This window comes from Acanthaster planci, linkage group LG02, assembly GCF_054643075.1.
Source record: "Acanthaster planci isolate LZ-2023a linkage group LG02, COTS_SCS, whole genome shotgun sequence".
In the NCBI taxonomy this organism is placed as follows: domain Eukaryota; kingdom Metazoa; phylum Echinodermata; class Asteroidea; order Valvatida; family Acanthasteridae; genus Acanthaster; species Acanthaster planci.
In genome coordinates this window covers 4,652,728-4,666,053 of record NC_141778.1, presented here as the reverse complement: position 1 = coordinate 4,666,053, position 13,326 = coordinate 4,652,728, and the positions used below count along the sequence as shown (strand labels likewise).

Genomic DNA, 13,326 nt, shown 5'->3' with positions numbered 1-13,326 from the left:
CAGCAAACAGCGAACAATGAAGCACTCCACTCCTTGTCCAGTATTTTAGAGCAAGAGACAAAGAAAATTGTTGTTAGTACATTGTAGCTCTAAAGTTTGGAGGTCCAAATTCCTGCAAGTGGGACTTTCACCAAGCTGCTGTTCTGCAAAGATTGAATGTTGGCTCTTTTAGGTAAGTCAAGTTTATTCCAATTTGAGTAGATACATTGTTAGCTTAGGAAAGAGTATTGGAAGTCATTTGCTATGACGTCTTTTTGCACCTTTGCCAAGTTTTAATATCAAGAACTTTGTAAGCTTAATTGCCTGTACATAGTAGGAAAAACGTTCTGGTGCGTTTTGCTGTGGCTTTAGGCAAAGTGAGAAACAGTCCCTTATAAAGTTTTGTGTAATGTTACTGAGAGTAGAACGTACATGCGTCTTTGTTGAGAGATCTCCAGCATGTAGCTCGTGGCTGGTACCACGTGCATTCTCTTAAAAGCCGTTGGCATGTTTGACGATTTATTTTCTTATGACTGCCCTTAACCTTGGGAACTGCTTTATGGAGTATTCGAAAGCTTGCTTCGACTTGGATTGTCAGAATTCGCCCAGAGATTTCAAACTATTGTCCGATGACTCGGACTGCAGAGTTTTCTCTTTGTTTATGAGCATTGTTTGAGATTTATGAGCATTGAGAAGTCAAAATTCTTAGCTTGAATCAGTGCATGTGTGTAATTCGAAACCGAGAAACCTTTGAGCCAGTCTAATTTGGCCTGCACTTGCATTTTATGTGAACGTCTGGTCATATGGCGCCATGAAGCGTATTTGATGCCGAGATAGATTCTTTCATTTGGCTGGTAAACTTTTTTTCCACATGTTAAATTTATGGGTGTGTATACATGTATATAAGTCTGTGTTTTGCGTTATAAATCCTAAACGTACATGTAAAAAAAGAGTGTTAATTGAGGGAAAGCAGAGTTCGCCCCTTTTAGTCCACTTTGGAGCGGTTAGAACATGTGGTAACGTGGCACGGACCACCATGTTTGGCCCTTTTAGATACAGAGACATCAGACCGAGTTGTCTGCTGGGAATAGCCAGAAGGGGACTTTGGTGCTTGCCCTTCCCGCTTCTCAACACTTGTATGCCAGTCACCGCCTGGTCTGAGATCGTCAAGGAGTACCTGGTCCCCAGCCCCGTTATCGCCCAGTATCACCCAAACACCAGCCATTATGCAGCACCAAATATGCTAGCCACCTTGTGACACCCAGTGTGTGCCAGCCAGCCAGCATGTGACATCAAGTGTCAGCCATCTTGTGACACCAAATCCGCAAGTACATGTACAGTCCTTTGAACTCTTTTCCAGAGAAAAGGCAGAGCTGAGTTCTCGCCGGAACACCATCTCACGACAACGGTCCGTTGACGTTGCCAGCTGCATATCTACCGTGAGAACTTTAATTATCCTTGATGAACATTAGAGCGATATATCTGGGTTTTGTGCCGTAGTCAGATAATGACACATACATATATTTTTTTCTCACTTTGTTTATCTCACTTTGTTTATACAGTCACCGGTGACATGACAGTACTATTTTAACGTGTAATATGGTTGCAATAAAACAAGTCTCAACTGTGCATGGTGTAACTGATGTTGACAGTTGATTTTGTTTTCTCAAAAAGGAGTTGGTTATTTAAATTGGTTCCTGCCACTTTTCGGTGAACCCAGGGTTAAATTACTATCTAGTTTATAGTTCAAAAAAGGATGAACTTCATCAATAACTTTATGAATGTAACTGTCAATCCACAATATATTATTTCAAAGATAGAAAATACCCAGCATTTTCACCCTCAAGGAAACTTTGTTACACAGGGGTTCCTAATGCCCTTGACCAACCTTTCCTAGACTTGGAAGTCTGAAAGACCCGGACGTTAGAAGCTGCTGAATGGTCTGAGAGGGTGATCAAAGGTAAAAAATTCATATGTAAAAGATAAAAGTTGTCAAAAAATACCTGTATGCTTTTGTCAGCAGTAGTTGCTATTTATAAATGCATTACAAGTTGAGCCTTCAGTCTTAAGCCATGTAACTACCTACCACCCAGGGATTAACGGTGAGACTCTCACCGGCACGCTTGGTTCACAAACCGGGAGCCAAGCCCCGAAGTCCCCAAAATAGAACCGAACACTCGCAACTGTTTGACCGTGAGTTAATCATTATATGTATAAATATGACGTCACAGTGGGGTGAAATTCGGATGACGCAGGTTTAATTGTAGTGTAAACACCAAGTAAATTTCTGCAGATGTTGGAGAAAATTGCTTAGAGGGTAAAGGGTCCTTTTCCCTGTCAATGCTATTCTCTGAAGAACCTGAGTTATAATTTATCAGCAAAACTGCTAGATATTCAGGTTTCGAGGGTTCCTCAGGTTTAATACATAGAAGCTTCAATAAGCGGTTGTACTGCCTCGAGATTTACTTCGATACAGTAATTGGGTCTATTAATTTGCAAGAGTAAGTCAATTGGGATGTCACTGTTGGCGTCACATCATCAATGACGTCAACACATCAGTCGTGTTCCTAGGCGCCAAGGTGCAAGTGCCGGGCACAGCGTGCTGCAGGAGTCCCATTAGTGCTGCGCTGAGCAGCACGGTGATTGGCACAGTGAAGATCCAAGCGCTGAAAATGCCGCTGAACAGGCGCCAGTCCACGCTCTGCCGAGAGCGAACGAAGCCCACCACACACACGGAACCCACCAGACAGTGCGTGGTGCTGATCGGTATGCCGAGGTTGGAAGCGAGAAGGACTGTGCAGGCCGCTCCAAGATTGATGGCAAAGCCCCTGCTCGCGAGAGAAGCCAGAATACAATTGCGGTTAGAATGTTCGACTTAGATAATGACAGAAGTGCTTTTTCAAGAGCGCTTACGGCGATAAGTAAAAACAGCACAATGACTACAGCTTAGGGTTGCCTGTACTTTGCCGTATTTGTTTTTTGGTTTTTTTGACACATAGGAATTTACCCATACGTTTTAACCGAAGCAAACTTAACTTGGCCCCTCTTAAATCTCATCTTATCCCGTCTCCTTGTCATGATGCGTATGATGTTATTTTTCATTGCACTGTGCACGAGGCCACGCGCAGCAGTGCAGCCGATAAGCCCGGACCAGTGCTTCACAGAGACCGACCTATGGACCGTATACTTACGAGGATGGCGTCATTGGCGTCAAGTCCGAGCCAACAGTCTGTATCACTCGTCGACCCAGGGTGAAGAGGCCGACCGTGATGCCCACTCCCCCGTACAGCATCAGCCAGATAGGCGTGGAGGCTGTCCCAGATATCTCGCCTTGCGTGTAGATTAGGTACAAACTTACCAATGGACCGACAGCATTGCTGCCAACCAGTTTGGGATTTAAAGATATTAACATAAGTAGTGTGTAAAAAAGGAGGAAATATTTGCATGTGTCTGTGATAATGTATCTTTGTGTCTGGAATACATTTTCGCACCTGGATTTCTTCTTTCGAGAATTTTAGCGAAGACATTGACAGGTTGGATCAAATTGTGACAAACAGAATATCAAAGGATGTAAACTTTTGGCAGATAAAGCATCCGAAATTCAGTTTCTTTCTCCGTGTTTTTAAGAACAAGAAGATTTTGAAAATGTATTAATCTTTTGTATGCAGGTCGAGACAGCAGAAGGAGACTCTTTTTCGATATTTTGAAAAAATTATTCTTTCTGAATACAACCTTTTAATTCCATTTTTACTAGCATCTTTTTTGTGACCATGTCTCTGTCATGACCACGCACTGTAGGTTTGCCGAGGTATGTGCTGATAAATGTTGAGTTGGCGGTCTCACCTGACATCATTCCCTCCGTGTGAGAACGCTGCAAAGCATGCCGACAGCCCCTGCAATGGCCCGCAGATAGCCGAAACGGACACGGTGTCTTTGATCGACAGCCGGGCGGCAGACTCCTTCCCGATTCGTTTCCGGTCCCTAGTATCCATGTCAGCCGGCTCGTCTGGTTGGCCTCCTCCATCTTGTTTCTCATCCATGCAGACCTCAACGATGACCTCATCATCCGGCCCTTGACCCTTGAACTCATTGTTGTCGTTGCTGTTACTGTTGTTGAGATTCAATTGATCCTCTCTGCTGTTGCCGTTTGGAACCAGAACGCTATCGGGCATGTCGGCAATGTCGTCAACTTTTCCAGATGCTGAGCTTTTCTCTGTCTGGATTTCCTCTTTTTCTGTATGGAAGATAACAGTCCGTAAACGGCAGTGTTTCCAAAGACACGAAAGCGTGCCTTTTCTGGGGCGGATTCAAGTTGGCTATTAAGCCATCGGTGCCTTTAAAATAAAGGGGCGCAAAAGCAAATTAACCTGCCGTTTTTAATTCACTGGGATATTGATGAAATATGAATAGCTAACTGTACTCGTCATAGTACCTCTTTGTATTTCCACATCAACATTAGTTTCGTTACAAGTCGCTTCTTCCGCTTCCTTCTGTGCCTCAAGTTTCAGCATACCTGTCAGTGATAACATTGTTGAGGTCGTATTCGTTTATTTTTGCTTTTAAAATGGTTAAATTAATGTATATTTGTGTACTGAATGCCTTTCTATTAAAGTGTATCCCGAATAATGAAATAAATGCAACGAAATGATTTGTTTTTAAATAAAGCTGACAATACTGTCGCCAGAAAATTCAAGCTGAATTTATGAAAGCAAGTCCGTAGAACTTGCTTATCGCATTATACTTGAGGTGTTGTAATATTCTATAAATGTCCTGTAAAGTTCAGAATTTCTATCTGTATTTTTACCGGTACCGACGTGTTCACAACGAATAACCGAATACGATTTTCAAGAGTACTATGCTTCGAGATTAGTTAAGTTTTAGGGTAAGCTTACTTACTCAGAGCTCGTGTACGAGTGTAAGGTACCAGGAAGAAATACACCGCCGTGGCGGTGAACAAAGCCACGCTGACTGCAATGACGGGCACCAGCCAAATACCAACGTTATCGATAACTGGAAACAAAAATTGGAACATTTTGAAAGAAGCACGTGAAAAGATTTTGTGATTGAAATACGCGAAGAGTAGCATTTTATGATGACTTTCAGTCTAATTTGTGGCAGTTAAAAGGGAGACATTTCAACATTTTGGATTTCCATATTCATGCCCCAAAGCGTGATGTCATTCATAGCTTAGGAGGTTCCACTTTATCATTTTTTTATTTTGTTAAAAAGCTTGCTCAGACAATAGCAGTGGCCAATATGATGTCTTCAAAACAGTGTTGGTGAGTGGTTTTATACTGTTCTTATACCCTTTCGACAAGGGGTGTCTCGCATGAGAATATCAAAATTGCTCCTTTGTGCAACGTTCCACCTCCTTTTCACTTCCAATGAAAACAAGTACATGCATTTAGAAAAACCTTTTATACCGTTTTAACACATGTTGATAATTAAGCATGGAAACAAGTCGAACTGAATATCCGTTGTCGTTTGCCAAGGAAAGGGACGATAGCAGCCCCTGACGCAAATGTTACTTTTTGAGATAATCGGTTTCAATGGTTTGGGGCTCTCATTTGTAAATAAATTAACGAATTTTTGTTGATGGTTAACATAATATTGTGCTTTATTATGGGTGAAAACCTTGAGTTTTTAAAGTAATTTACGTTTTATGCTAACGTCCTTTTGCCGGGAATACACTTTGTTCTGCGTCTACAATTCAGTGAGACGCTAGCGCATTTTCTTGTATACGAGTGGTAACGTCCTTATTCCGGGCAAACGTAATGAAAATTTACTTACTGTCCTTTTCATTCTGTTAATTACGTCAGAATGACGTAGCCCCTTCAATCAATATGAATACCAAATGAAAAATATTTTAAAGGAATTTAATTTCCTCCAAACCTGAGTGTGACCTTTTGACCCATTTTCTCCCTTACGACCTTCTTCCGGGCAGCCGATGGTCATACTGGAACTATTCGTGTCAGTGAGTGACTGTTGAACCATCATGCAATTGATATCTGTTCCAATGAGGGTAGAGCAACGGTTTTGAGAATTTTGACCCGTTACGAGTTCGGAAAAATTTATTTGGATTTTTGCAGTAGGTAGTTTTATTGCAATTTTCGAGCAGTAGCTTGGAAACGTGCCAAACGTCAGGAAATGCTGTCTTTGAAAGAATGGGACAAACTTAATTCTTATTGCCGACAGAATTGCCCAACACGTGCAGATATATCAAAAGATCTTTATTTCCACAGCGTTGATCATTAGGCCTATGCCAATCTTGGTCTGCATTTGATTCCTGCTGATGTCCTGCTAGTTCATCCGACTGTAGCTAATGTATAATTGATAAACAAACAATTAATAATAATCGTCGTGTGCCCGGAAGAAGGCCGTAGGCCTAAGCGCTTAAGACCTTTTGCTGGGAAGCTTAATCGCTGCAAAACATTTTTCCGGGCAAAAGGACGTATGTTTGCAACTGTTTTATTTTAATGAAATATAAAGATTTCTTTGCAAATAGTTCCCAAAACATTTCCCAAGTCGTTTGATAAGTTGTTCAAAGGTTGCTTTTTGCACAGCCTGTGTTGTTTTGTAGTAAATTTTATCCGTTTTTACTAAATAAAGAGAGTGTGTTTCTTACGCCCTTTTATACCGGGAACATTTTTTCTACTGTTATCATGCTTCCGGGCCAAAGGGCGTAAGCGACCTTTTGCCGGGCACGCGATACAGACAGCAACCTCCAAGCACGTGCCGCGTTGAGGTCTACTCACCACGATCCGATCCAATGAAAATGGAAAAGAGGTTGACGAAGACAACGAAGAAGTACCACACAGGAACAAGTAGCAGACCCCACTTGAGCTGCTGTTTCTGTGAAAGGCAAAAAAAAAAAAAAAACCACAATAGTGAAAACTGCAGGGCATGCAGGATGTAATTATCAAGAAAGCGGCCATCTTGAATGTCGCAAGAGAAAGAAAAAAAAAGAATTTGACATGGTATTTGCTGGGAAAAAATATCATGAGTTTTGTACAAAACAGAAACAATGTGTGTATATAAACGTGTAATGCTGAAAGCCGTTGTCTGATGTGTTAGGCCTATCAGCAGCTTTCGACTTGTGATGTTATCGGTGTTGACTGGCGCCTAGGCCCATACAGACCAGAAACGGCCTGTTATATGAAAAAACCCACAGTTTTTACCCCTTTGACTGGAAGGGTGAATCCTTCATAATTACAAAAGTCCCTCGTTCTCTTCACATACAGAGGACCAGTCAGTAACACAAGACAGACAAACAAATCGCCTTGCAGACGGAGAAACAGCCCGCTAATTACGTAGACCCTCCGACAGACAAAGACAATGAAGCGCCTACCCTTTCCAGCATGGAGTACTTGAGAATCAAGAATATTACACAAGAGATGATGCCTGACAACAATGGCGAAGCGAACCACGAGACAACTGCATTTGAAGTAAAACGGAAACAGGAATGCAATCACTGCTACTGTGTCGTTGAGCAGGACATTTTACCATAATCTCTCCTTCTAGAAGAGCGTGCAGACGCATGTTTCAGTGAACAGAGTTGGTAGCTTTAAGCTGATTATTCATTCACCCGTGCTGTATACACTCGAGAACATGAATACAACAAATGCCTCCGTATTTCATTAACATGGCGTTCAGGGATAAGCAGCCAGTTTTAAGCTGTCACTGAGGGTTAGGATAATAATTTGATCTCCCGGCAGCTTCGATTACATTTCACGTATCGCTTGGCAATATTCGAAGACGAACGATCCACATTGTTTCGTCCGAGTCAAGGTGAAAAGTTACAATACACATTTCCATGGTGAAGGGGTGGGTTGCAGAAGCTAGACACAACACCGCGAGGGACTTCAAACAGTCGGGTGTGATGACAGTCTGAATGCAAAGACTTTCAAAAACGTCACGTTACTCGAGTAAATTGTGCTAACAATATTTTCTTTCAAAGCACGCAACTCCTGATACTGTTTGAGGGTTTCAAATATTTCAAATCTCTAATAGAAGCGTGTTCCTCTCACACCTAAGCCTTAAGAGCGAGAGCCATCAAGTAAATCTATTATCACACCCAAAATTCCAAAATAAAAGCAGTGGACAGTGTTAACGCAAAACTGTCGCTGATCAGAGATCAAACTGTTGGGCTGAATGTTTCAAAAGTTCAAAAAACGGTCAGACCCAAAATAGCACGACCCACTTCATTTGGCTGAATCCCTTCTATCATGTGACGAACATGCATGCAGCATTCGGCAGTCCACCATGTGTAATCATTAATAGGCCTAGTTGCATCACAGATAAGCTATATTTGTCGCTACAATTTCTTTAGCTCGTGTTATATAGGCAAATAGACGTAAAGTAGTGTAAACATGTTTACGTGCGATTCCTTTCATTAATAGGATCATAAGTATGTAGATTTCTCTTTAAAATTCCTCGACAAATATTGCACGAGGTTTTTTATTTCCAACGTTTAGAAGTTGAAATTTGAGATAGCCTTCGCAGCAAAATTTATCAAAATCTTATAGACCTGTGGTGCGACATTTTATCACTGAATCTATTGCTGGCACAATACTTGAATTCCAAAATGTGTGAAACGTCCATTTCTCGATTGCTCCAACAGAAACGATTTCTAAATGATTCAAAATTATGATTATGCAAAATTCTTGCCATTTGGGGATATTGTTAATCTTTGAAACCTACCTATTTTGATTACAACGGCCCAGTCCACGCCTTGTCCCCCAAACATGACAAGATGGAAGCCCAAGGTTGCTCCAACAATGCTGTGCGAGGCAGAAACTGGAAGCTTGGCGACCGTAGCCACGAGGAGCCAAATGCAAGAGGCTGATTGGGTGATCAGAGAGGATAGATAAAGCCATTAAACAATAATAAGTGAATTTATGAAGGTATTTAATATAGAGACAGTCCTGCGCCGACCTTCTTCAAGCTCAGGTAATTAACTTTAATGTTGTCAATTTTATTGTGGTATGACTAGCTTTATTTTGTTCAATATTACTTTTGGGAATTTTCAACCGATAAATGGCCTCACCTCGATTGGCAGAATTATATTAACATGCACATTTAATCTCACTTTTTGTTTGTTTTGTGTGCGGGGGTTCTGTTTTTTAGTGAATAAACAGTTTAAACGCCGGTTTTTGTTCTGAGCATTGCCGTACAGCACAGAACTGCGTCGGTTCTGAGCAAAATCAAATATCTGTAAATATTACACCCGTTTCAGACAGGCGTTCTAGGGTCGCACAGAACTAAATTAAAAGCAAATTTTGAATTAAGTACGGCAAAGGTTCAAGGTCTGGAACAACTGGGAGCCACCAGGCGTACTAGCAAGTGAAAGATCGACACTTGAAGGCGCTCTGAACGACACCAGAGCGACTTGGTTTCAGAAGTCCATGTTTTAATGTGTAAAACCCAATGCAAATGTATGTATTAAGTTCGTATGTCTGAAACCAAGATTCATTTGAGTCGACTCGAGTCGCTCTTAATTCTAGTTGGTTCAGCGAGACCCTAGAACACCTGTCTAAAAAAGTTGTTCTGGTACATGTAAGGTGAAAATATGGTGACCCCTTTTCGATTTTATATTTGGAATTCATTTCCGACTACTTTAGGCGCCTGACCAAAGAAAAACCTTTTTCACTCCACTTACCCTGCCTTCAACATGACTTGGAAAAAAAGAAGAAAAAATTACAATTTTTCTGAGTTTGTGCATGGGAATCATAACCGTTTTACGAAGAGGCGGAAATGTAAAAATAACTTTTTTCCCGACGATTTCGACATGCTCCCACAAGGAAAATAATGTCAGAATTTCATTAATGTTGCAAGGGGCAGAAATCGTGATAACTGTAATAACTGTACATGTATTTGGCGTTTTCACAAAGAGACAAATCTGACTGCCCCTCGCACACGTACGAATGTACTGAGTAGAAAAGTCGGTCAGTTGTGATTTTCGTTTTCACAAAGGGGCACACATCTTGGTTACATTCACAGTGGCCCGCGCATAAACATGCATGCCCCTCCTTTCGGAAAACCTAATTAAAAAGAAGGGTAACAAAGTCGGAAAACGTGTATTTAAGTTTTCACGAACGAACACGCGTCTTCGTGTCCATTCTAAATTGTGGGTTCAAACAAAAGTTTAGCAGAATCACTTTAGGGTTTTTTACCAAAGAAAGTAGCGCAGTTTTAGGAGAAACTTCTCTGGTGCTTATCTCGAAAACCAGTTTTTGTTTAAAATTCACATGTGTGGATCTTTGTGAAAACGGGGACGAAACATGGTCATACAGGTCTACGATTAAATGCCATTTGTTTCGTCAGCAAAATCTTATGTGTGCCCACAATGTGGTAAGTACTGGTGAAGCAGAGTCCACGCCACATCGATGGCTAACGTGTTTTCAACTGGCTTGTTCAAGTCATTTCAGCGCTTTATTTTTCTGCGAGTGTATTTGAAGCGTTGAGTCTCAAGTTTCGAAGCAGAAACTGGGGTGTAAATCCAATCCAGTCCCCTTCCAGTTCCATCTTTGAACGGAAATGTCGTCTGATGGTATTTGCAGAGTGAAAATGTACCTCATTTCGTACAATTTATATCGAGAGAGGCTGATGACGATTTATTCTTTTCATTTATCTAAACAATCATGAAAATAACTCACAAGACAATTACACATTGAACACTTGGTATCATTTTGTTTAGCCTTACATGCCTTTTGATTTTACTTTTTTTCGACCAACCTACCCTACTCCCCGGCCAAAGGATATCAACAAAATTAATAAGATATTGCAGGCAATAAGTCGATGAAGCAACTTACAGCTCAGGGCACACAGGTTACCAATCATCAAGACCTGCTCGTATCCCACGTAAAGTGATGGGTCGAAGAGGCCTTTTCGTATCGTGTCGGATACCCTTGAGCCCAACAAGATGGCTCCTAGGGTCTCGAATATGGCGGCCAGTAGGCATGCCTGTTCAAGAAAACATTATTGACAATACAATTTTGGAGAAAGAGAAAGTGAAGAAATACATGCTATACATAATTGTGTTCACCACCACTTGAAAATTAATTATTTTACCCAAGTGGAACAGGGCGTATTGTAATTGTAAATCTGAAAGTTTTAAAACTCGTTATTTGTTTAAGTTTTCAGTATAATTGTGGATCATTTTGTAATCAATAAAAGACGTACCTGAAGAAGTGTGAATACTTTAGATCCAACGGCAGTGCCAAAGGAGTTTGCACAGTCGTTTGCACCGAGACCAATCGCCAAGACGAAAGAAATGAGAAAGCTTACGATGAACACCCACAGATAAGTGGTGTCATAGGCTGTGAAGTCAGTCATTCTGTATAAGGGCGAATAGAGTCGAAACTCCCCACTGAGATCTTCACAAGTGTGCGCTGAAGGTCAGCAATGACTTCAGTCTCCCATGTCCGTATACAATAACATTTAAACTTCTGATCAAAGGTCATCCACTGTCCATTAGAGAGGAGCATGCATTATAAGTGAATGTTGCGTGGTTTCGTAAGTTATGTAAGTCCATGAGATTTCAGTTGGGTAGTTGACCTTATTATCAGCCGTTTGAAACCGGAGCTTTTAAGTCTTATCTGATAAAGCCACACAACCACAAAACCTTTAACTTACTTCAAACTAACATTATTAACAATAAATCGATGATTATGTCTGATTGAGCTCAACTTCACATCTGTAATGACAATGAGTGCCTCTTCATGCATACCAAGTTTCAGAAATCGAGCTGGGCACAGCCGAGTTTTTTTTTTTTTTTGGGGGGGGGTTGGGGGGCAGAATCCAACCTCTTGGCAGTGAATGGGCCAAAATGGCCCGGCTCTTTGAGGATTAAGAGATATGGACATTTTCTTTCTTCTATAGAACCAGTATTTGGTTATATGGCTAATTTTAAAGAGGTATTGGCCAAGTTTCAGAGACAAGCTCAAAAAAAAAAAAAAAAAAAAAAAACCCGCAGTGGAATCTATAGGTAATAGTTTAACTTTAGTAAGAGATTTTTCCTCAATTGAAAGCAGCTTAGTGGAACTACGAGAAACACCCCGCAAATGTCAAAATCTTAAATTACCAAGAAAGCGATATTATGCCAAAACTTTACACTTTTGTTCCAAAAGCGAAAACTGCTGTTGTGGTCTGCAAAATTGTTTTCATAAAGTGCCCGATTATGTGACAGTTGGATAAGTACAGAATAAGCGGGTAGTGAACTGTCCATGTGAACACCATGATGTGAACACTGTCAACAATCATGCAAGTATATGAGACGTGTCTCGGACGGGTGTATCACACCGACCCAGTTTCGGTTAGTCTTGGCGCAAGACGCTATTGTTTGTAATGGACCTTAACTCATCGCCGAAAGACGGCGAAGTTCATGTGCTTCGTATTTGATGGCGCTAGGTCATGGTAATCATTGTCATCTTGCAGGAAGACTACGTTCCCACTACATACTACACCTGAAGACCTCTGGTGCATCGTCTAACGACAAAACTCATTCTGTACTTTGGAATTTAGCAATCTAAGACAAAACACAACTTAACAAAACCAAGTGGTTACTCAAGCAAAATAAAGAGGAATAAGTTCACGAAATCCTCGTTAACAATCCGACTCGAAAGATTCATCTCCCGTTGAAAAAAAGGATCATATTTTGCCCGAGCTTTCTTAACCACAGGAGAGCATGGACTACCCACACCGGGGTGCGCTTAGCCTTGTATATGATGCCTTGTGAGGTACCGGAACAATGGAAGGTACCCCACAAGGCCAGTTTTGATCCTTGTGGGGTACTAAAGTGGTACCCCACAAGAATTTCACGAAATAGATGTTTCAAATTTACTCAAAAAGGAGGAATTTTCAAGTGCCATTCGTCCGTCGTAAATTATAAAAGTGACATACCGGTACGGTCAAAATTTCAACCCTGGAACTGAATTTGGCTGAAATGGCAGTGATTTGAGATTTTTTTCCGTGTTGTGTGGGAGTTTTGTACACGAGAACAAAGGAAAAACCCCACAAGTATACATATGTAAGGGAGTGAGTGTGTTTGTGTTTTGGGGGTTCGTTTTGTTCCATTTTGGTAACAGTTAATGATATCATCCTGTGGATATAGCTTTGCGGTGGTAAAAGAAAAGTTGAAAGAGCTCTGCCCTGTAAAAATATACCTCAACTATATACGGGACTACTGACCGGGACTGACCATCAACTTACTTAAAATATCAAACAAATTGAATTTCCCTTTTCAGAACATGGAGCCTAACTCTGTAATAGGTCAGGAAACTGAAAAACCAATAAAAACAAGGGGAAAAACTTTTTTTTTTAATTTTTTTTTAGCTAACATGCTCCATA

General features: G+C 41.0%; 1 protein-coding gene across 1 annotated transcript; it reads right to left on the bottom strand.

Annotated features, from left to right (window-relative positions):
• Positions 1-2,509: 2,509 nt before the first annotated feature.
• Positions 2,510-11,712, bottom strand: LOC110975274 (sodium-dependent phosphate transporter 1-like). Its single transcript, XM_087132925.1, has 10 exons — positions 11,161-11,712; positions 10,791-10,941; positions 8,680-8,820; positions 7,328-7,413; positions 6,735-6,831; positions 4,876-4,989; positions 4,412-4,492; positions 3,823-4,213; positions 3,171-3,356; positions 2,510-2,807 (listed from the first exon to the last, which is right to left on the bottom strand). The coding sequence occupies exons 1-10, from the start codon at positions 11,311-11,313 to the stop codon at positions 2,510-2,512; spliced, it is 1,698 nt and encodes a 565-aa protein (XP_086989051.1). The 5' UTR covers positions 11,314-11,712.
• Between the last annotated feature and the right edge of the window lie 1,614 nt (positions 11,713-13,326).